At 35.4% G+C, this 22501-nt stretch overlaps 3 protein-coding genes, 1 long non-coding RNA gene and 1 pseudogene across 5 annotated transcripts; 2 read left to right on the top strand and 3 right to left on the bottom strand.

The window, feature by feature from the left end:
- Positions 1-608: 608 nt before the first annotated feature.
- Positions 609-4404, top strand: LOC103944705 (aspartic proteinase oryzasin-1). The gene is made up of 14 exons (XM_009355169.2): positions 609-765; positions 1380-1724; positions 1811-1871; positions 1950-2044; positions 2150-2262; positions 2411-2579; positions 2674-2713; positions 2833-2897; positions 3005-3118; positions 3224-3288; positions 3379-3535; positions 3655-3774; positions 3859-3947; positions 4106-4404. Exons 2-14 carry the CDS (start codon positions 1398-1400, stop codon positions 4188-4190), a joined length of 1500 nt encoding a protein of 499 aa, XP_009353444.2. The 5' UTR covers positions 609-765; positions 1380-1397; the 3' UTR covers positions 4191-4404.
- A 138-nt stretch (positions 4405-4542) lies between these two features.
- Positions 4543-5663, bottom strand: LOC103944704 (annotated as a pseudogene).
- A 2372-nt stretch (positions 5664-8035) lies between these two features.
- LOC103944795 lies at positions 8036-10979 on the top strand. 2 transcript variants are annotated; one of them, XR_007253658.1, is made up of 6 exons: positions 8036-8417; positions 8493-8581; positions 8725-8769; positions 8896-9029; positions 10323-10564; positions 10631-10979. It is a non-coding gene; the product is annotated as an uncharacterized LOC103944795 (long non-coding RNA). The 2 variants fall into 2 exon arrangements; XR_007253657.1 differs by lacking the exon at positions 8725-8769 and having other exon boundaries at positions 8042-8417.
- On the bottom strand, positions 9625-10871 carry LOC108865307 (1,4-dihydroxy-2-naphthoyl-CoA thioesterase 1). The gene is made up of 3 exons (XM_009355170.3): positions 10677-10871; positions 10350-10541; positions 9625-10033 (listed from the first exon to the last, which is right to left on the bottom strand). The coding sequence occupies exons 1-3, from the start codon at positions 10851-10853 to the stop codon at positions 9881-9883; spliced, it is 522 nt and encodes a 173-aa protein (XP_009353445.1). The 5' UTR covers positions 10854-10871; the 3' UTR covers positions 9625-9880.
- An 8495-nt stretch (positions 10980-19474) lies between the features above and the next one.
- LOC103944707 (1,4-dihydroxy-2-naphthoyl-CoA thioesterase 1) lies at positions 19475-21171 on the bottom strand. Its single transcript, XM_009355171.3, has 3 exons — positions 20831-21171; positions 20507-20698; positions 19475-20197 (listed from the first exon to the last, which is right to left on the bottom strand). The coding sequence occupies exons 1-3, from the start codon at positions 20990-20992 to the stop codon at positions 20045-20047; spliced, it is 507 nt and encodes a 168-aa protein (XP_009353446.1). The 5' UTR covers positions 20993-21171; the 3' UTR covers positions 19475-20044.
- Positions 21172-22501: the final 1330 nt, after the last annotated feature.

Below are 22501 nucleotides of genomic sequence, written 5' to 3'. Positions count from 1 at the left end.
TAGGGAAGAATACATTTTTAAACCGTCAAAAGTAAACCTGCAACAAATCACCCAAAACTTACGAAAACAAATAGCAAAGTGTCATAAATCATTTATTAAATAGGTGGGAAGAATTTACTCATCACATTGTTGATGTCATCTTAAAGGCCCGGTTCTACATAGTTAGGATCCATGTAAGTGAACCGAGGTATCAACAATGTGATCAAAATATTACAAAACATAACCGATTACAAACTTTAATTAAAAAAAAAAAAAAAGAGAACTCGAAGACCACTGAATTAATACAAAAGCGGGTATATAAACACGTTCTAGAATCCTCTATTATTTTTTACTTTACATTTGTTCCAATTTTTAGTAAAAGTTTGTAACCAGCACACTTCTTATCACTTATCAGTATGTCAGTATGTGCCAACTAAGCTTGCAATTGTGGTCATTCAATAATTCATGAAGAAATTTCCCAACTCAACTCCAACATTTTATTAACAAATCCTTAGCAGTTAGCAGCTGAGCAATCTCTGCAAGCAAAGATATGTGTCACTCTCCCTATATTCTTTGGTCAATTCCTAACCCCTACGGATCTGGAAACTGCCTTGCGGTTTCCCAAACTCTCCATCTCTCTCTCTCTCTCTATAAATCGTGGACGAAAAAAGTGCTGCCCAGTAAAGCTACTTTTACACTAAGAAGCATAAAAACGGCAACTGGTGCCACTCTCACAATTCTCCACGTAAAGCCATGCCACTCTTTCCCACCTGAAACTGCTTCCAGGTATGAAGGATGAACACTATCGAGTTTCTAAATTCTTATTACCACTCATCTTAATATACCATTACTAACTCAATATTCCACATCTTCATACTCGTTATCATGTAAATCAAACATATGGGATAACCTTATCTTGTCGAGCATGTTCGTATGTTGTTAGACTCTGAATATGAACGTGATTTGGTAAGAAGATTGAGCTTAATCATGGAATATTCCACTCGTATGATGTAGTCACATAAGGCTGAGGCTAATTGCAAAATTTTCGTTCATACCAGATAACTTCTTAGGCAAGTTCAAATCTTTGCAATATGATGATTTTATATGAAGTTTTTCAAGTTGTATATCACGGCGGTGTAACTAGGTTGATTAGGGTAGTGTTGTGAATTTTGTGTGCTTAAGTTCAAATCTTTTTTCGTAGTTTAAACTTGAATTAAAAAAATAAAAAAAAATTAAAAAAATAAATATAAAAAAAAAATGGAGACGGTTTTAAAGTTTGGTAGTGAAAATTTGTCGTATACATATTAATGAAATTGAATGGATGATTAGTTCTGAGGTTGGGGTCTAGGGATGTGAAATTCGGTCTGCTAAAATTGTATTTTAATATTATTCCATGGCAGCCTGATAAACTCTGAAAAATGGGGTTTAAGGTACTTCTGGTTGCAATTAGCCTGTGGGTTTGGTCAGGCTCTTTGTCTACTGCTACAAAATCCAGTGATGGGCTGCTGAGAATTGGTCTAAAGAAGCAGCCCTTGGACCTCACCAGATTAAATGATGCAAGACTCACCAGGTCACAAGCTCTTCAACCCAATGATCTTAAATCCAACATTGTGTATCTGAAAAATTATCTGGACACCCAGTTTTATGGAGAGATTGCTATTGGCACCCCACCACAGTACTTGGGTGTTGTCTTTGACACTGGCAGCTCCAATCTGTGGGTCCCATCTTCAAGATGCATCTTGTCTGTAAGCGTAATTTGCAGTGAATTTTTTCAAGTGTTTTGTTGTTCCTGTAGTCTTTGAGCAGTTTGTAAAGTAATGGATGTCTGCAGATTTCTTGCTATTTTCATTCTAAATACAGGGCAAGCCTTTCAAGCACTTACTCCAAAATTGGTAAATTTTTTTAACCCTTACGTTTGATCAATTCTTGATAGAATTAAACTGAAAATTGATGTGTGTGTTGTTATTTAGGAATACCCTGCAAAATTCCTTATGGGTCTGGTTCGATTTCCGGCTACTTCAGCAGAGATAATTCGAAAATTGGGAATGTTATCATCAAAGATCAAGTGGGTTGCTCTCTTTTTCCATTTTGGTTTATCTGAAGTTTTTGTTTAAATGTGTTCCTGTTCCAAGTTGTTGATGCTATTGCAATATCTGTTCCCATCCTATAGGAATTTGTTGAGATTACAAGGGAAGGATTCCTAACATTCTTAACGGCGAAGTTTGATGGAGTCCTTGGACTTGGATTTCAGGATATCTCTGTTGGTGAAGCCACACCAGTGTGGTATGGTTCTGGCATAAACTGTTTAACACTGATATATCATTAACTGGCTTTTAGTTTAGCGGTATTTCTCTTCTTGTTGGAATTTGATGCTTTTAGAAATAAGAAGAGTTTTTATGGTTAAAAGCTTGCATTAGTTATCCGGGTACAGGTTTAACATGGTGCAACAAGGTCATATGAGCCAGGAAATTTTCTCCATTTGGCTAAATCATGATTCAACATCGAAGTTGGGAGGTGAGATCGTCTTTGGTGGATTTGATTGGAGGCACTTTATTGGTGATCACACCTATGTCCCAATTTCACAAAAGGGTTACTGGCAGGTTTATTGTAGTGATAAAAAGTTGATGTTCCTCTCTAATATGTTCTTCTTGCCTAATGAAATGGCATTTGATTTGGTTTCATTGATCTCTATAGATTGAGGTTGGAGATGTTATCGTTGCAGACAATTCTACAGGTTTTACCACATTTCCACACCTATGTTTTTTTAACTATCTTTATTCCATCTTCAAAAGATTAAATTTGCTCGGCAAGTCTAGGAATTCATGGCATAACATCAAGATTTGAAATTGTCAGGACTGTGCAGGGGCGGTTGTGGTGCCATTATAGACTCAGGGACATCCTTCCTCGCTGGTCCAACTGTATCAACTCGTGCCTAATACTTCACTCGAATTAATTTACCTTCTTTTGTGATTTCTTTCTGCAGTAACAACCTGTATTCCATCATTGATTAGCTCTTCCTTTTCAGACTATTGTGGCTCAGATCAACCATGCCATTGGAGCAGACGGGCTTGCGAGCTTGGAATGTAAAAATGTCATTGCCACTTACGGAAATTTGATATGGGAATATTTAGTATCTGGGGTTTGTATTTTCTTTTCCTTTTCACCTCCTCAAAACTTCATTTGAAATTCCTCTCAAGAAATGGATTACTGCATTAATTTATAATTTACCCCACATTGTCCGCAGGTACGGCCTGATGTAGTGTGTGTGGACATGGGTCTATGTTTATACGACGGTTCTCAGAATATAAAGTTGAGACTTTTCTTTTTCTTACAATTGTTATCAGTTTTTACAACTTCGTCAAAATAACCATAACATGAGGAAAAACTTTACTTCTGCAGCAATAACATTGAGTCAGTGATTGAGAGCAAAACCGGGAGGGAGTCATCAGTCGATGAAACTCCTTTATGTACCTTGTGTGAAATGGTAGTCTACTGGGTTCAACTACAGCTTAAAAAACAAATAGCAAAGGAAAAAATATTTAGCTATGTGAATGAGGTAATTGTTCTTCAAGTCTGAGGCTGCATGACTGACAATATGCATATAGATTATTGACCAATTTCTACGAGTTCTTTTAATTCTTTTCTTTCGTTGCAAATGTTTTATGAATTATAAAGTTGTGCGAGAAGCTTCCAAATCCGGTAAAAAAGTCGTTTGTCAACTGTGATAACATTGCGTTCATGCCAGACATTTCATTTACAATTGGAAACAAATCCTTCACCCTCTCTCCAGAACAGGTATACTTAATGCTTCAAGTCTCACTTCATTCCTGAAGATTTTTTCATTGAAATTTATTTACACCGTTCGGACTTCATGTTCAGTACATACTTAAAGTTGAAGAAAAATGCTCCACTGTCTGTCTTAGTGGATTTACTGCTTTGGATGTGCCTCCTCCACAAGGTCCTCTATGGTAAGCCACTATGAACCCTCTATGTTCGACTTAACGAATTTCTGTGATTATGCTAAAACTCTGAGGGGAGAGACTACGCCTCTGATTATCCATGAGACATGACATGTCTGATTATTAAGTTCTGTACAAGAATGTAATGACGTTACTGCATTGTGCAGGGTTCTTGGAGCTCTGTTCTTGGGAGCATACCACACGGTGTTTGACTTCGGTAATCTCAGGGTAGGATTCGCAAAAGCTACGTAGTGCATAGACTTGATTTCCCACTTTATACGTAAAAGATTTATGCTAATACTAAACGATTATCATAGAAAATAAGATATTATGGATCGGTAAATGTCCCATTGGGTTATGTATTTAAGTATCCAATGCGATGCATTAGGGCCTCCTGTAACTTATATAAATAAAACGCGGGCTGTTTGCTTGGTATGAATTGCAATAAGATGCAACAATTGCCAAATTTTTTATTCTGTTGTAAATTATGTGCTGCCATCTAAGGCTAGAAGTATTTGCTTGACTGGATTTGGCATTAGAGCTTAACATAACGATCAAAATGCTTTGCATTTCGCTATAGAGGATTGAATAAGCACGGCTATTACTGTTGTAATAATTTATTCGACATGTCAAGCTTGATGGAGTAGAAGCCATTTGGAAGCACATCAACAAAGTTCAGTACGTTTGGAACTTTGTTTCCTCAAAGACCTGTTCTGCAACTATCTGCTCTTTTGATCTCCAGTTGTGCCTTTTGGTAGAAGCCGGTACCTCTCAATGCGTCGGCACTAAAATCATCAAAACCGACATCAATGGCTGCTTCTGCCTTGGCTCCATAGACCAGCCTCTGTTAGACATTAGTGTACAAATTACGCGTTATAGATTAAACCGGAAATTAAGGAAGAAACCTGGGAAGATTTTCGAGCCAGTTCAACCTTGATCCCTGAGAGATGGATGGCACCAAAGCACATGGGGCAAGGCTCGCAAGATGCATACAGTTCGCAGTCTGAAAGCTCAGTCTGCTTCAGCTTCTTACAGGCCTTGCATAGCGAAAAACATTATGAAAAGAGAAGAATTCATATGAGATAGGTCTAAACTTCCAAGAAAAACTTCCTTGCAATCAGGACGTTAAGGTGACGGTATTCTAAGCTTTAGGATACCACCACCTTGGCCTCCCGGTTGCATCTAAGTTCCTTCGTCTAACCTCTCTTATTGCTGTGACCTCAGCATGCGCGGTTGGATCTGTGTTCTTCAAGACCATGTTGTGACAGCTCACAACAACTTGATCATTTTGTACAACAACAGCACCAAAAGGGCCTCCATCTCCACATTCAACACCTTCATATGCTTCTTCAACCGCCTTTCTTAAAAACTTGTAATCTCTATCCTGCACATCTGTATGAGAAACCCATGAAAGCATAAAAGTTAGAGAAACAAAGTGATCACGAGCATCCAGAGTTTACTAGGTCGCGGGGTTTTCTTCGTCACCAAGCAAACACATAAGTTTCAAGAAACAGACTAATCCGTCAATACCAATAAGTGCATGAAAGAAAGAAGATGGCGGCCGTTCGGGCAAGGCCGGTGGCATCATCTTGGTACTAGTAACATTTTGGGTTAAGCTGTTGCGTTTGTTAGTAGAAATACATTGTGCTAAGTTGAAGTGAGAGGTTCTAACACACTTACCGTTGGCTCCCTCCATTGCGAAGTTAGGTCGATTTCGACGTTGATGGAGGTATATGATGAAGCACCGGTTCAATATATATATATATGCAGCATAAATTTTGATACTTTGTACAGAATTAAAGAACAGTACGTGACTGTGGACTGAAAGATAATAGATGCCAAATGTGAGTTGTTATTCTTCAGCCACCTTGATATGATTCTTCTTCCATCTTCATATGTTTCCACGCAAATCAGATCATAAATCAGTAGAGGAAAAAGCACACATATAAGTTATATAACTCATATAACTTCTCTCTATATCAAGCTTACTCTTTACACCCATATTGTTTTTAATTAAACTATCAATATCTCTTTAAACCCAAAACGGTTTAGGGTTTAGGGTTTGAGATCTCAAGGCCCCAATTCAATATGTAAATTCATCTTTACACACATTTGAAAAAATAAAAAACCAAAATCAAAGCATTGTCTCCTCTGATGTTCTCTCCTTCCAACAGTTGCTTTTCATAGAGTCTTCATCAACCTCTACAACCTTGCTCTCTATAAATCCCAAATTACTTTGCGTGACCATGGCAAACAAGCCGTCCCTCTAAACTACCTTCTTGCATTTATTTTGGCTTCTTTAGCACACTCGTTGGTGTGTGCAATATTTGCACCTATAAGACCATCTCCAACCCTTGGTCTAAAACCTAAAATTTTTAGCCCAGAAAATTTAGGTTTTAACCCAGAAACAGTTTTTCTGCTCCAACCCTTATGGCCTAAAATTGTAGTCCCAGATTATTAAAGAATGAAATTAGACTAATTTTTTTGGGGTGTGATATCCATACACCCCATTTTACTTCTCACACACCCTTCTAATTTTCGGCCGTCAGATCGGATGGATTGAAGAAGATCAACGGACAGAAATGAACAAGGGGTGTGTGAGAAGTAATTTGGGTTGTGTGGATAGCACACCCCATTTTTTTCTTTAAGTAACTTTTTTAAAATAAAAAATTATGTAGACTATCCTAATTTAATTTTATGAACATTTTAACCTAAAAATATTTAGATTCTGACAACTACTAAAAAATCACTAACCGACACCATAAAACTCGTTAAACACTATGAAAAATGTGAAACAAATGAAAGATTTTTTTTAATTACTTTAGCTGTTAGATTTAAATTTGAACCGTTAAATTATTTTTTTACTGTTGAATTTTATCAAATTATATTTTAACCGTTAGATTCAATGTATTTATAAATATAAAACTAAATAAAATATACATATATGGTGGGCCAACCCCACTAATCCCGGGCTAAATTTGGTTTCCATTTGAGTTTTAGGTTTTAGGCCACATTTTAGCATTGGATTGGGTTGAGTTTTGGGAGGGGAATAGAAATGGAAATTTGAGTTTTAGCCTAGGGTTGGAGAAGGTCCAAGCAATTCAAAGGAAGAGAAAAAAAGCTACTTGAGAGCAACTCCATTTGGTGAGCCTGTTCATTTGTACTGAGTACCGTCATTTTTTGTATAAGAGAAAGAAGCATGAACATAAACATAAAAATTGTATTGTTGATCACTATTTTAATAACATGATTTTTACGCATGCTACTAACTTACCACAAATTGAAAAAGAAAGAAACCAAATTCCTAAAGTAAAAGTTTTTAACACTCAACAATAGGACATTGACTGAAGCAAGTGCAAGCGTGCTTCATAGACATCAGCAGGATTTTTTTTGTTTGGGTTCATAAAATAATTGAAATCAAACCAAAAAAAAAAAAACTTGCATAAATTGATTTATACCTTAATTGAAGGATCCAAAACTTCAAAATCACCATTTATCTATCAAAAAGAGTTTGTTTTTCTTTATGAGAGTGTCTTCGGGTTTTTGCCAAACTAGAACGTAGGAGAAATATTACGTGATAGTTAGGGCTTGATTATTAGGTATGAGTTTATTGACAAATCATATTTTTATTATTAATTTCATCTTGTATTTGATGATAATTATGCAATAGGTTAATAAAGACGTTTCACGCTTAAAGTTTGAGTTGGGTGTAGAAAAAAACTACATAGATATTAACACAAATATAGATGAATTTGGAAAAATAAAATATCAAATAAAAAGTAATTGCACGTATTCAAAACTTATTAGGTCGTAGAGTATTTTTGTTAAAAAAAAAAAGAGAAAAGAGAATTGATCATAGAATCAATACCAAAATAATTAATAGCCAATCTGAGCTGAAAAATGAGTATTTTTCAAAAGAGAAAAGAGCTATTGGCAAAGTGATATGTATTTGTTTGAAGGATAAAAGTAAGATTAAATTCGAGTTTCATAAGACATATCAAAAAATAAAGGCAAAAATAAAAGTTTGGAATATTTTTTTGTCACATAAAAAGGTAGGCACAACGGCATGCCGTTTGGAAATGGACATAGAACAAACAGATTAAAGAAGCACGACGTCGTTCCATTTTTTGTTTTTGACGACAGCACGCAGAGTTCCACGGTCGAGAGATGTGGGTTCAGCCCCTTACAGTGGTCATGACGGTGAAGCCGTGGAGCTCTCCTCACGGCGGCAGCCGCACAACCGCCTTTCTTGTTTCCTAAAATCCCAATATTCCATCTGCATCGACGCAGCAACTGCCGATACTCCCAAAACCCACTTTCAATTCAAGGACTCCATCCTTCCAAGTCCCAAACGCAACCGCTGCTATCTTCTTCTTCTTCCTCCTCTGCTATTACTCCGTCCGCACAAACCGTCAAGCTCAGCGAATTCGATCCACCGCCGAGTTGGGCCATCTCTCTCCCCTCTTCGTCCTCTCCACGGTAAAACCCATTCGCCCATTTTACTACTTAACCAGTAATTGCTGCTTATTGAGTTAATGGCACTCTGACCTGCAGGATTCTGCGGCGGTCTATGAAGCATGGATACGGATACGGCAGTATGATACGACACGACGATGCGAAAAATCTATAAAAATTAAGATATGGTACGCAATGGATACGGCAAATATATATATAGCAACAAAAATATACATTTTAAAACATAATTTATTATTCAAATTCAAGTACACATGAGTTGTTAGAGAAGAAAATTTCGAAATCTAATCCTCTTTGCATCCGTGCATCATAGGCGGCGGTTTTCTCCGTCGCTATACTTTGTATTCTAACAATAAACGTAAGCCACTCACTCGCTCACTCACATCCCCTACAATTTTTTTTTATTTTTTTTTTGTGCTTTGAATTTTGAGCAATGGAATCATTTTATCAATTTGTGAGCGAATGAAGCTTATTCGGATTTCAGGCTATGAGAAGATTGGCAGCTGCAGTGGACCAACTATCCAATGTGGTGTCCCGGGAGGTGCCCGGAATGCTTTCTTCTCTCAAACTCTCCGGCGTTGAGATCAACGACTTGGCCAAGCAGCTTGCCGCTCTCAGGTAATTATTTGCATTTTCTTCCTTCCCCAATTCTCTTACATTGCTTATCAAATAAAAAACATGCTTTTGCTCGTACTATTTTGAATTTTTGGGGTTGTCAAGGGAACATATTTCCGCAACTCGGTTTGACAAGAATTCACAATTTCTTGTTGAATCAAATTATGTACATGTAGTCTTGTAGATTTTCCCATTTAATCTCAACTTGGTGTGTCTATGTATGTATACTCTTGAATCGAGTATTTGCAAATTTAATCAAATTTTCAATTTATAGGAACAATGTTAAGTTGTATGATTTATTAAGGTTTATTATATTAACACCTCACATATTGTTGAATAAACTCCATATACTTAATACACCTCACATTTGTTTTTTTTCAATTAAAAATTATCTTACTACAACACCCTACATACTTTCCCAAAATATCCTCACACCCCACATTCCTAATATACACCTTACATTTTCTACACACCCCACATTCTTCAAATCTTATAATACTCATTTTTAATTTTTATAAATTAAATTGACTTTGGAGTAAAACTCTAACATCCCGTGTGATTGATGTGGAGAAAAGAATAGTCACTTGAGAGGCACCAATTGAACGGAATGAGTTATATTGCAATAATTAATCATTGAATGGAATGAGTTATGTTGCAGTAATTCACCATTGAAAATAATGAGAACTTCCTAAGAGAGAAGCCTTTAGATAATCGGGTTTTCTGGGAATTGTAAATAAATATTAAGCTTAAATCAATCAATAATAGGCTTGGGTAGTATAGTTTCCTGGAAAATCACAAGCATATATGGAGGGGGGGGGGTGTTGGGGGGTGTGGGGTGGGTTATACAACAAAGTTTATAATTTGGCATACTTCTTGAGCGTTTCACCGGCGCCTTTCGCGTGCTCCGGCACAGGCATGTTGCTTAAAAGAGTAACTCTTGATGATGATACGATGGATTTGATGTCTGAGTTCGAAGGATCAATCTTCCATAGTTTCACATCCCAAACCTGCCCAAAAATAGCCAAACCCGAAAACAATCCTTGAATTATGTAATCCGCTTATCAATATTCGTTACAGAAAAGGAAATGATAAACTGATGAAAGATGAAAAACCAATGTGGATAATTGGGTATTGGCATTCACATTTCTTTAGTAAAAATCTCTTTCAGTAGGAAGTTATCTGGAAATAGCATGTTGGGAAGAATGAGATTGAGAATTGAAGTCCATAGATTGAGCCTATGCAGAGATATTGTTGTTGATAATGATATAACTGTTGTGTTTTAATTGGTAATGACAGTTGCTGATGAAGACTTGAGAGGATTACCTGAATGGTCCTGCCGACATTGACCGGGCAGGCTTCAGCAAAGATATGGTCGTCGAGCTTGGCGGGCTTCAAATGGCTGATGCTGAGGTGAATCCCGGCCACCCTTTGGAAACCAGAGGCCAGGCGAGCTCCCATGCTGGCCAGGGCCTCAGAGATGAGCGCTGATATCCCTCCATGTAGCACCTTGAATGGCTGGTCTCAGCAGGAAAGAATGGGTAAGTAGTTAGTCATATATGTTTTGTTTTGCTTCTGTAATTAACATCTTTCAGAAATTTGAGCAGGAAAAGATTCATGACACGAAAAGAGAAAGAAGATGATGATGATGACCTGGACGCAGTTTTCGGTGACATGGAGGCGACCAGAGACCTTGTTGGGGCTTATCTCTTCAAGCTCGAACCCGAGCGCACCTAGTGGAGCATCCAGAGTCGACGTCGTCGATGGCGGCAATAACGACGGCGCTGATGGCTGAGATTGGGACTGTGAAGCCATATCTGTACCAAACATTACTGCGAATATATTTAACTGACATACATATATATTGTGTGTATATATATATGTATGTCGCTGGATTTGGTTTGTGTATTGTTTTTAGACGATGAAACCAAAGCAATCCAAATTGCCCTTCGATTATTTAGTGGTTGGTAAGACTTTTCCACTGTGTTGAATTATCATATTAGGATCTAGAACACTATTTAATACAAATTTTGATATTATGTAGGTCCATTTTGTAACAATGATCCAAACAATCTATATTTTAGTAGATCAATAAACATAAAACTCAATCCAACGGTCACATTGTTTTGAATTTAGGTGATTTTTAATAAATATAATCTTTTTGATGTAAGCCGCAAAAGATAGACGAACGCGTATGCGTTCAAATCCTAACCCATATCGAACTGTACTGAAGCGTGCTCATGCCTATCCATATGTACTATGATCGATTTGAATATAAACAGTACATGGTAAAAATTAACCGCACGATGCACGATAAACGAATGTGATTGGAAGATCCTGAGATCCCCAGAAAGAGAATCCGATAAAGATCCTCTCTTGGTGGTGACCTATCGTTTGCTAATTTTTGGAGGGAATTAACTTAGTTGATGAACATTTCAGCAATCACTCTTGCTTACATCTAATTCCGTGTGGACACGTATTCAAGTTTTAATTAAAAAAATTAAAACTTGGACACCTGTCCATCCAGGATTGGATGTAAGCAGGAGTGGCTGCTAAAAATTCAGCAACCAAGTCTTGTTATTTCTGGAGAATCCACTGGTTGCCAAGATCCCAAGAGAAGGAGGAAGGAAGGGTAGTTTGGTCCATTCACACATCCCATTGGTGGTGAGGATAGAGAGATTTTTTAGTGTAACCGTCACACAGAATGGTACACCACATATTGCTATATAAATGTGGTATATGTGTGTTAAACAATTAATAACTTAAAAAATAAAATTTCTTATTATTTACATAAAAACACATGATGCATTACTCGTATTCCTATCACAACTAAAACTTTCTCGTGAGGTTGGGGAGAGGTAGGCGGGGGCACTGGTGATGCATCTGACGCAAGAAGAGGAGAAGTTGATTAGGACTAGGTGCCTGGTCTTTGCCACCTGTCAAGTTTGGCTCCTCATTTCAGCCGCCACCTTTTTCTTCGGCCATCAAATTTCCAGGGTAAATGCCAGAATATTTTTTATTTTTATTTTCTCCAGTAGATTAATTAGCACGTCGCTTAAATACTATTTTTCTGTTTTGGAATAAAAAGTATTATTTATATTAAGGTAGTAAGAGAGTGTCTTAAGTCATACAATGAGTCAATCATAATAATGTGGTTTGAATTTGCTTTTGATAAAAATCAAATCTAAAAAACTATAGTATTAAGTGGCGAGTTACTTAAATACTTAAATGTGTTTTTTTAATTAATAATTTTCATTTAGTGGTACATAACGTTAATTGTTATAAAAAATGAATGGTTTGAAAATGGAAGACTTAATAATTGTAAAATATAAATTTAACAAGGTGCATGATCTACCGCTTTCTTGCAACGCCATCATTGAGTGCGATCTTTAATGGACACGAAAAAACATGGAGGCAATTGGAGCCAGCTGAAGACTGTTCAGAGAGAATGACCCGAATGAGATGAAGTTCAATATCAACAAGACTTGGCTGCTAAATTTTCAGCAATCATTTCTGTTTATACCTAATTTTGGATGGATAAGTGTTCAAGTATTGATTATTTTAATCAAAATTTAGACACTTATCCACACAAAATTTGATGTAAGCAGGAGTGGCTGCTGAAATGTTGAGTAGCCAAGTTAATTCTGTCCAATGTTGTCGATGTACCATATCATGAAGAGGTGGATGTTGGTAATAAAATCTTAAAGCTATTAGATCAAGACTAAAGCACTATGAGCATTATAATCGTCGAAAAACAATTTCAAGTGACTGAAGTTGAAGAATTCATGAATCAAAATACATAGCTTTCGTTAATTGTTTTTAGTAGATAGTGGCTTGATCTCGTTTTTGTTTTACTTTATTTTTATTTTAATAATAAAAAGTAGTAGAAGTGGGACGGGCGGGGAGTTTCTTGGTATAACAATCATTTCTCCTTCGGACGAGTTGGTGCCTTGCACTTGAGTGTTGACGAAAAACCAATCTCGCACCATCCGTCTCTAAAAATTTTACAAAAAATTAAAAAAATAAAATTTAACACCGAAAAAAAAACTGTAGCACATAGTACTGAAGTCACATCTCAACATTATTATATAAGTTTTGTTTTTTTTTTTTGGTCATATTTTTTATAAGTTTTATCATATTGATAGATTGAATCTTTTGACTTTTGTACACAATAAAGTAATTATATTATTATCTAATTTTAAGGTTGCATTGCATTGCATGTATAAACTCCTCGCAACTCAATTCATGGTTAAAACACTTTATTATCAGACTTTAAACGTAATCAAGTTGATTATTACTATACTTTACATGTAACCTCAGTCAATAGATTTTTTTTTTTTTCTTCTTATAGTTTGATTCTTTAAGCGTAGCCGTTATGGGTGACCTAGTCACATAAATCTTACTAATATAATGTTTGACTATATCATTATTTTTTTTAGGGAACAATTTTGACTGCATCTTGATCCGCATAATTTTGGTCACGCCCATATCACAACGTAACATTTTTTTTTAATATATATCAACATACAAACATATCCTTAGTCAATGTGTTTTTATTTTATTTTTTTTAAAGTTAAAAATTAATTCAAATTTGCAACACAAAATATTTGACAAACATACACAGCCAGGTCCAACGCCGGACCAAACGTTGGAAAACTCAGACACTGAATTCAAATCCAGTCCCATTCAGTGTCGTGAAGGAGCCTCTTTGAATGTTTCCCACGTTTTTTTTTCTTGATCGACTAATGTTTTCTATTGGTTATGACATATAACAAATTCCGACGTGAGGTCGGTTTATTTTTCATTATTTGTGTGTTAGTAAATGTAAAATATGTCAAGAATGAAAATAATACATATATGTAACATCCCATATTGTTTAGAGGAGTGGATCTTGTAAGCCTTATATGTATATTCTCATTTCTACCTAACACGAGGTCTTTTGGGAGCTCACTGGCTTCAGGTTCTGTAGGAACTCCGAAGTTAAGTGAGTTTGCGCGGGAGCAATCCCAAGATGGGTGAGCTACTGGGAAGTTCTCGTGTCTGTTCTTATAAACAAAATCATGGGGGCCCAAAGCAGGTGGAGTTGAGCCTAGGATGTGACAGATACCTTCGTGCTTATTCTTTGTAGTCATAACACGAATTTCTTGTTATTCATTCTCTCGTTTTTTCTGTTATCTTGATTTTTTAGATATCATGTTATTCACACTTTTGGTAACATCATTGATAAGTGCAGACAATTGAAAAGAGATATTGGAGTTCTCGTGTCTGTTCCTAGAAACAAAATCGTGGGGGCCCAAAGCAGGTGGAGTTGAGCCTGAGATGTGACAGATACCTTCGTGCTTATTCTTTGTAGTCATAACACGAATTTCCTGTTATTCATTCTCTCGTTTTTTTTGTTATCTTGATTTTTTAGATATCTTTTTATTTATACTTTTGGTAACATCATTGATAAGTGCAGACAATTGAAAAGAGATATTGGGGATTGTGAATTGATTCATGTGCATAGGGAGAAAAACGTAACTGCGAATGGTTTTAAGACTCTGATGATATGATGGGGGCCTTATGACTCACCTTTTATGTAATGATATCTCTTCAAGCTAGTTTCAGGGTGTTTCACTTTCACCCCGTTTATTACCCAAAAAAAAAAAAACATGGGAAAGACGGATCACTATTTTCTACCGAAGTAGAATTGGGGGAAAATAAAGAGTTATAAAAACGAAAAAGTTTTCTCGTCGTTGGAAATAATGGAAAATAAAAGCATAAAATGAAAAGTGTCGAACCCGATATATTTGCATGCAAGAGTCCAATTAAAGTTTGCAATAGTCCAATTAAAGTTCAAATCCATTAAAATCGTGGGCCGTTTATCATTTGAGTGACTCGGCCATAGTCCAAGTTGAAGCCTAGCCCAAGCCAACTCTTGACTCCAAAGTCCAACAAACCAAATCTTCAAGGAAGGTAAATGTGAAGTTACTTAAAAATCTTTGCCTCATGTGTAACAAGTTGACACGAGTCATAGTAAATGTTTATGTTTCTTACCAGCACTACAAAAATCTAATTGTTTATTCTCAACAATTTATATTCAAAAAGAAAATTACTATTTTTTGATTATTGAATAAGATGCTTTTATTAAATATCATAATATAGTACATCGGATAGCAGAGAATTTATCTAAAATTCAAATGTGAATATCAGAAACTAAAACTGTGTCTTTGTTAAAAGGCACGTTGCTTGATTGATCATCACAAGGCATAAAATAAAAAAAGTCTCACAAATACGAATACTAAAATTTCACTTTGGTTAATTAGAGCTGTGATGTCCAGTGGCGGAGCCAAGATTTCGGGTTAAGAGGGGCCTCTCACAAATATTAAAAAAAAAAAAAAATTAAATCAATAGTAGTTACAAAATTGTTAACCAAAACATCATAGTATATATATGAAAAGTAACAATTCAAAATAACATAGCATTGATAATATTACATATCCCCAATAATTAAAATAATTGTCCTCGACGAGTTTTCATATTCCGAAACCATTGCATAGTATATGTATGTTAATTTTACAAACTAAAACAAATTAGGCAATAGTTAAGAGAAATTGCAAGACATCAATTTAATCATAATTTATAAACAAAAATTGTAAGAGAAATTTGGAGTAAAATACATACTTTGGGTTGTTGACCAATTAACTAAACTTCAACGTCTTTTCTTTGATGGAATGATGGAATAATGGAATTCTTTAATCTACAAAAAAAAAATTATTTGTTAAATTAATTTACAATTGTAGATGACAACATATATGAATTAGCAAATTGCAAAAGAAAATTGAAAGTGACAACTTTGGAGATTTGAAGTTCGTACCTTGAGGATCATGGAAATTAAAGACTGATTGAAAAGTAATACACATATATCAGCCATAACCCAGACTGGCAGACTGCAATCAGCTAGAAACTTGGAGAATAATAAAATACTAATTTTTAGTATTGGAAAAAGGAATAGAAGCATTGGAAGTTGGAATAGGTAGGCTTTAGGGTTAGACTAGATTACATAAATATCCTTAAAATATTTAAAGAGGGCCGGATCTTTTGTTTAGGAAATTGGAATGGTTTAAGTGAAAAAGTCATGGAAAAAATGATAAAAAACATAAAAAAAATAAGTAGTACTAATTTTTTTTATAAACAAAAGTAGGGTGGCCCTGGGGCTACTGTGGTCCTATGGGGCGGGGCGATGTCTAGTTTTCACTTTGTTAGAAAGATCTTGAGTTTAAAATTTCAACGACAACAGTTGTTGAGTAAGGTTATGAACAATTGTGTGCATTTTATTTAGTTGTAGTTATGTAGAGGAATGTCTTTTAGATTATATATATGTAGTGATTGTCATTCTACCACGTGGCCAAATTTGGGATATGATCGAACTAAGTACATCATCCCCTTGTTCCTAATTATATATCATATACACAAGGGGGCATAAAGTTTAAGACATAAACATATCATCCCCTTGTTCCTAATTATATATCATATACACAAGAGGGCATAAAGTTTAAGACATAAACATCCCAGATGTGAATACAACAAGAAAAGCATATAATGCTGAATTAGTGACTAATGAAGCAAACTACAGGCAACAGGAAGAGATCTTGTGTCCTAAATTTTGAATAGAAAAGCCTGAAAAAGAAGATGTGCAGACCAAACTCTGGCTCCAGTGCAGGACTCCTTTGAGATCCTTCAGAAGTTATAGACAGCTTGAATGCACTGCTTGTAGTTGTTAACGGGTTTGTGGGGGCTTTCCTAAACCCTTAACAATCAATGCTTATCCCAAAGTTCAACCAAGAAAAAGTTAATTAAAGAGAAAAGCACTGCACATTCAAAAGCTGCTTTTGAACTTTTGCTTCCATCTTTGATCTCATCTTCCTAAACTCATTCCTCTAGGTATTTTTAGCTAGGTACAAAGTATTTGGTGGAACTTTATCTAGCTACCAAATATTTAATGGCAACCAATTATGCTCTTTCAGCAATTTGGTTAACTGCATGCTGCAGTCATTTTCAACCTTTGCGCTCGATAATCCTAAAGTCTCAGCAAAGTTCAATATATTTTTGTGAAAAAACTGGTCTTAGCTCTCAGTTTTAATTTATGTTTGACTTGGGAGCACAATGTACATCTATGGTGCTATAAGTTCTTTGTATAGGATGTTAGTTTTTGTAAATCTTATGGTCGTTAATGTATTAGCAACATGTATGTTAATTATTTACATGTTATTGACGTTTTACCAATACCATATCGATAGTCTGTTCTTTAAGAAAGGAAATACGCTCCATATAAGAGAACATTTAAGATAAAACAAGATAAGATCAGACATTGTTTTGGTTTCTTGGGTCTATCATCTATTGCATGTTCTTCTGATATTATTTTTTTCACTTCAAAAAAGCACTTCATTGGCTTTATATTCCATGGGTTTGCTTTCTAAGAGATGCAATAAATTGAGAGAAGTACCCTCCAAAATCTTAGGGTCCACTTGGTATCCTATTTGAAATTTTTTATCATTTCTCAAAACATTTCTTAAGAACATTTTTTGAAAACAATTTTCTTTAAGATTCAAAAATTTGATTGGTTTGTGATTTAAAAATTTTAAATCTTACGACTTAAACTAGACAAAGAGATCTAAAAATAGGAAGTTATAAGAGAGGGAGAAAGATGAGAGAGGAGGAAATAAAGTAAGAGATGATTGAAGGAAAGAGAAAGAAGAGAGAGGATCGAAAGAGATAGAGAAGAAGATGAGTGAGAGAAAGAACCGAGAGAATGAAGAGAGCAGATTAGAGGAGAAACGAAAAAGGTAAAAAAAAAAAAAGAGGAGAGAAAGAACAAAAGAGAGATAGATTTGGAGTGAGAGCGGAGCAGGGAGATAAAAGAAATGGGTGAGTTTTGGTTTAAAAAACTTTAAAAACTCATTTTTTTTTATGTTTTTAGATAATAGACTATATTTTGGAGTTAATCTTGAGTTCAGTGTTTGAAAATCGTCCTATCAAACAAGTTTTTAAGGTCTAAAACTTGAAAATTATTTTTGAGTTTAAAAAGTTGGATTCAAATAGAGTACCAAACATGTCTTTAGTTTTCAATAGGCATTATTTTTAAAACAGTTAGAGGCATCTTTTTGGAGGGCAAAAAGAAGAGAGTTGGAAGAAAAGCCATTGATATTTTCATACCATCGCAACAACATATACCAGGGGCGGAGGGACCATAGGACCTCCTAGGCCCTGCTTTTGTTTATAAAAAAAATTAGTACTACTTATCTTTTTTTATTATTTTTATCATTTTTTTCATAACTTTTTCACTTAAATCATTCTAATTTTCTAGACAAAAAATCTGGCCTTCTTTAAATATTTTAAGGATATTTACGTAATCTAAGTCTAACCCTAAAGCCTACTTATTCCAACTTCTAACACTTCTACTCATTTTTCCAATACTAAAAATTAGTATTTTATTATTCTTCAAGTTTCTTACCGATTGCAGTCTGCTAGTCTGGGTTAGGGTTGATATCTGTATATTGTTTTTGATCAGTCTTTAATTTCCATGATTCTCAAGGGTATGAACTTCGAATCTCCAAAGTTGTCATTTTCAATTTTTTTTGCAATTTGCTAATTCATATATGTTGTCATCTACAATTGTAAATTAATTTAACAAATAATATTTTTTTGCAGATTAAAGAATTCTATTATTCCATCATTCCATCAAAGAAAAGACTTTGAAGTTTAGTTAATTGGTCAACAATCCAAAGGATGTATTTTACTCTAATTTCTCTTACAATTTTTTGTTTATAAATTATGATTAAATTCATGTCTTGCAATTTCTCTTAACTATTGCCTAATTTGTTTTAGTTTGTAAAATTAACATACATATACTATGCAATGGTTGCAAAATATGAAAATTCGTCGAGGACAATTATTTTTTATTGGGGATATGTAATATTATCAATGCTATGTTATTTTTAATTTTGGTTACTTTTCATATATATACTATGATGTTTTGGTTAACAGTTTTGTAACTACTATTGATTTAATTTTTTTTTAATATTGGTGAGAGGCCTCTCTTAACCCGAAATTCTGGCTCACATACACAAAATCTTGCTTGTTAAGAAAACAAGAGAGAAAAAACCAAGCAGAAGATGGGAAAGCAATCTTCACTCTTCTGTTTCTGCAACATATTGAAGGCCTGCTTTCAAGCGGCAGTAGAGACGATACATATTACTCCGATGATGGCACTGTTTATGTTGGACGGAGAATATGTCCCGGTGATGAGGACAGAGGAGGCTGGACGGCCGAGCCTGGCACGCAAGGCCAATGCTTTCATCAATACAACGTGTCTCATTCCTTGTACTATGTCGATGCCAAAGCTAGGTTTTACATTGACAATCTCATCTAGAGTGTGACATAGTTGTTTGAATTATACTGCTAAATCAAAATGTCGATGCCAAAGCAAGTTTTTAATTATAATCAATATGATTACAAAGTAAAGCTTTTAAAAACAAACATTTTTCTACACTAATACCAGTACTTTCTGTTAACCGCAGGATAGATCATAAGCTTCAAGTTAGCTCTTCGATCTTTCTCCTTGTTGGCTTCTTGTGCTTCAAACTTTTTGTAAACGAAAAGTTTAGCAACAAATACATAAACGCATTATAACCATTAAAAATATTATAAATTATATATATATATATATATATATATATATTAAATTAAATGGATAAATGAATATCCGTTATAACCGCGGATAATATCCATAACCAATGGATATCCGTTATAATCGCGGGTAATACCTATAACCGTCAATTTAAATTTCACGGATAAACGGTTATACTCATAACCGTAACCGTTAATTTTAAATGGGCGGGTAACCACGGTTACCCAAACATATGAGTATTTTGCCCATCCCTAATCATTTTTTTATTTTTTTTTGGGTAAAAGCCCATCCCTAGTCTTTGATTTCTCTGTTGGTAACAAGAAGAGTTGAACATGAATAGGGTACAACAAAGTTATAATTTGGCATACTTCCTGAGCGCTTCACCAGCGTCTTTCGCATGCTCTGGCACAGGCATGTTGCTTAAAAGAGTAACTCTTGATGATGATACGATGGATTTGATGTCTGAGTTTGAAGGATCAATCTTCCATAGTCTCACCTCCCAAACCTGCCCAAAAATAGCCAAACCCGAAAACAATCCTTGAATGATGTATTCCGTTGATCAATATTCGTTACAGGAAAGGAAATGATGAACTGATGAAAGATGAAAAACCAATGTGGATAATTGGGTAATGGCATTCACATTTCTTTAGTAGAATTCTATTTCAGTAGGAAGTCATCTGGAAATAGAATGTTGGGAAGAATGAATGGAGAATTTATACATTGAGACTACGCAGATAACGTTGTCGATAATGTTATAACTGTTGTGTTTTAATTGGAAATGATATAGTTGATGATGAAGACCTGAGAGGATTACCTGAATGGTTCTGCCGACGTAGACCGGGGAGGCTTCAGCAAAGATATGGTCGCCGAGCTGGGCGGGCTTCAAATGGCTGATGCTGAGGTGAATCCCGGCCACCCTTTGGAAACCAGACGCCATGTGAGCTCCCATGCTAGCCAGGGCCTCAGATATGAGTGCTGATATCCCCCCATGTAGCACCTTGAACGGCTGGTCTCAGCAGGAAAGAATGGTAAGTAGTTAGTCATATATGTTTTGTTTTGCTTCTGCAATTAACATCTTTCAGAAATTTCAGCTGGAAACGATTCATGATATGAAGAGAGAGAAGATGATGATGCTGACCTGGACGCACTTTTCGGTGACATGGAGGTGACCAGAGACCTTTTTGGGGGTTATCTCTTCAACCTCGAACCCGAATTCCCCTAGTGGAGCATCCAGAACCGACGTCGTCGAGGGCGGCAATAGCGACGGCGCCGGTGGCTGAGATTGGGGCCGAGAAGCCATATCTCTACCAAATATGAATCTGAGATTGGTCTGTATATTATTATTAGACGATGCAACCAAAGCAATTCAAATTTCCCCTTCGATTATTGAGTGGATGGTAAGACTTTTCTACCCTGTTGAATTGTTGGTGCATCTTGAGGGCAAAATATCATATGAGGTTTCAGGAACACAATTTTGACACGCATTTTGATATTTTGTAAGTTCCACTACGTAATCTATTTAAACAATCTAGATAGTTTATATTTTAGTAGATCATTCATAGATTATTTTTGTAAAAAATTAGTTAAATCCAAAACCATTGATGTTTGTTTGCAGTGAAGAAAATTAACGAATATGGTTCTACAAAGAAACATAAAATTTAATCTAATAGTCACCTTGTTTCAGATTTGAGTGATTTTTTATAGATATAATATAAAATATAGACAGTTTAATCGTTAAAATATAATTCATAGTCAACTCTACAAAAACTATGTCAAAAGTGTGTGTGTTCAAATCTTAGGATGAGGATCTCTCTTTGTGAGAATCTGAAGGATCAATTCATCGTACATCACATTGATGAGGATGGGAGAGGTAGGCGGGGTATGGGTGAGGATGTGAGAGGTAAGTGAGGTATGGGTGACTTGCTTAAATAATATACAATAGGGTTATTATACGGCGGGGTATGGGTGAGGATGTGAGAGGTAAGTGGGGTATGGGTGACTTGCTTAAATAATATACAATACGGTTATTATACAAAATGGTCACTGAGATTTGCATGATCAATAAAAATAGTCTTTGAGATTGAAAATCAATAGAAATGATCCCTGAGATTTTCCGCCATTCATGATTTTGATCATTCCGTTTTTTGGGCAATTTTCAAAGCTTTGTAACTCAATCGTTTCTTAACCAAATTCGACCTATAATATATCAAAATGAAGATAGGAAAGTGTATAATAAGATTATACCTATTTGGAAGCCCAATGGTTGCCGGAGATGGTCAGAAAATAGCCTGAAAGGTGATTGGTCCGCGGGAAAACTGGAAAACTCGCCGAAAACTGGGTAAACTGTAAACGTTCATAACTTCTTCAATACTCAAGCAAATCGAGTGATTCAAAAACAAATATAATACTTATTGATGAGATGAAGAGAATGGTACCTTTTTCGAAGGCTAACTCGCCGTGGTTTGGTCGGACAATGGCTCGAAAGTGGCTAACCGTTTTCGAGCAGTTTTCCGGCCAAACCACGATGAGTTAGCAGTAAACAAAGATACCATTCTCTTCGTCTCGTTGAGAAGTATGATTTTTGTTTTTGAATCACTTGATTTTGTTGAGTATTGAAGAAGTTATGAACGTTTAAAATTTACCCAGTTTTCGACGAGTTTTCTAGTTTTCCCTTGGACAAGTCACCTTTCAGGCTATTTTCCGACCATCTCTGGCAATCAATGGGCTTCCAAATAGTATAATCTTGTTCTACACTTTCGTATCTTCATTTTGATATATTATAGGTCGAATTTGGTTAAGAATCGATTGA

The sequence above is a fragment of a genome, unplaced genomic scaffold, assembly GCF_019419815.1.
Source record: "Pyrus x bretschneideri cultivar Hongxiangsu unplaced genomic scaffold, Pyrus_bretschneideri_v1 Contig6, whole genome shotgun sequence".
In the NCBI taxonomy this organism is placed as follows: Eukaryota; Viridiplantae; Streptophyta; class Magnoliopsida; order Rosales; family Rosaceae; genus Pyrus; species Pyrus x bretschneideri.
This window is presented reverse-complemented; position numbering and strand designations above follow the sequence as displayed.

Excerpts from the sequence above, each read along its gene's own strand:
- LOC103944705 (XM_009355169.2), top strand. The coding sequence starts at position 1,398 with ATGGGGTTTAAGGTACTTCTGGTTGCAATTAGCCTGTGGGTTTGGTCA. Across the intron at positions 2,045-2,149 it reads ATGTTATCATCAAAGATCAA|GAATTTGTTGAGATTACAAG; the intron begins GTGGGTTGCTCT and ends CCCATCCTATAG. Across the intron at positions 2,898-3,004 it reads CCTTCCTCGCTGGTCCAACT|ACTATTGTGGCTCAGATCAA; the intron begins GTATCAACTCGT and ends CTTCCTTTTCAG.
- LOC108865307 (XM_009355170.3), bottom strand. The coding sequence starts at position 10,853 with ATGTTTGGTACAGATATGGCTTCACAGTCCCAATCTCAGCCATCAGCG. Across the intron at positions 10,542-10,676 it reads TCACCGAAAACTGCGTCCAG|CCATTCAAGGTGCTACATGG; the intron begins GTCATCATCATC and ends TGCTGAGACCAG. Across the intron at positions 10,034-10,349 it reads ATGTCGGCAGGACCATTCAG|GTTTGGGATGTGAAACTATG; the intron begins GTAATCCTCTCA and ends ATTTTTGGGCAG.
- LOC103944707 (XM_009355171.3), bottom strand. The coding sequence starts at position 20,992 with ATGGCTTCTCGGCCCCAATCTCAGCCACCGGCGCCGTCGCTATTGCCG. Across the intron at positions 20,699-20,830 it reads TCACCGAAAAGTGCGTCCAG|CCGTTCAAGGTGCTACATGG; the intron begins GTCAGCATCATC and ends TGCTGAGACCAG. Across the intron at positions 20,198-20,506 it reads ACGTCGGCAGAACCATTCAG|GTTTGGGAGGTGAGACTATG; the intron begins GTAATCCTCTCA and ends ATTTTTGGGCAG.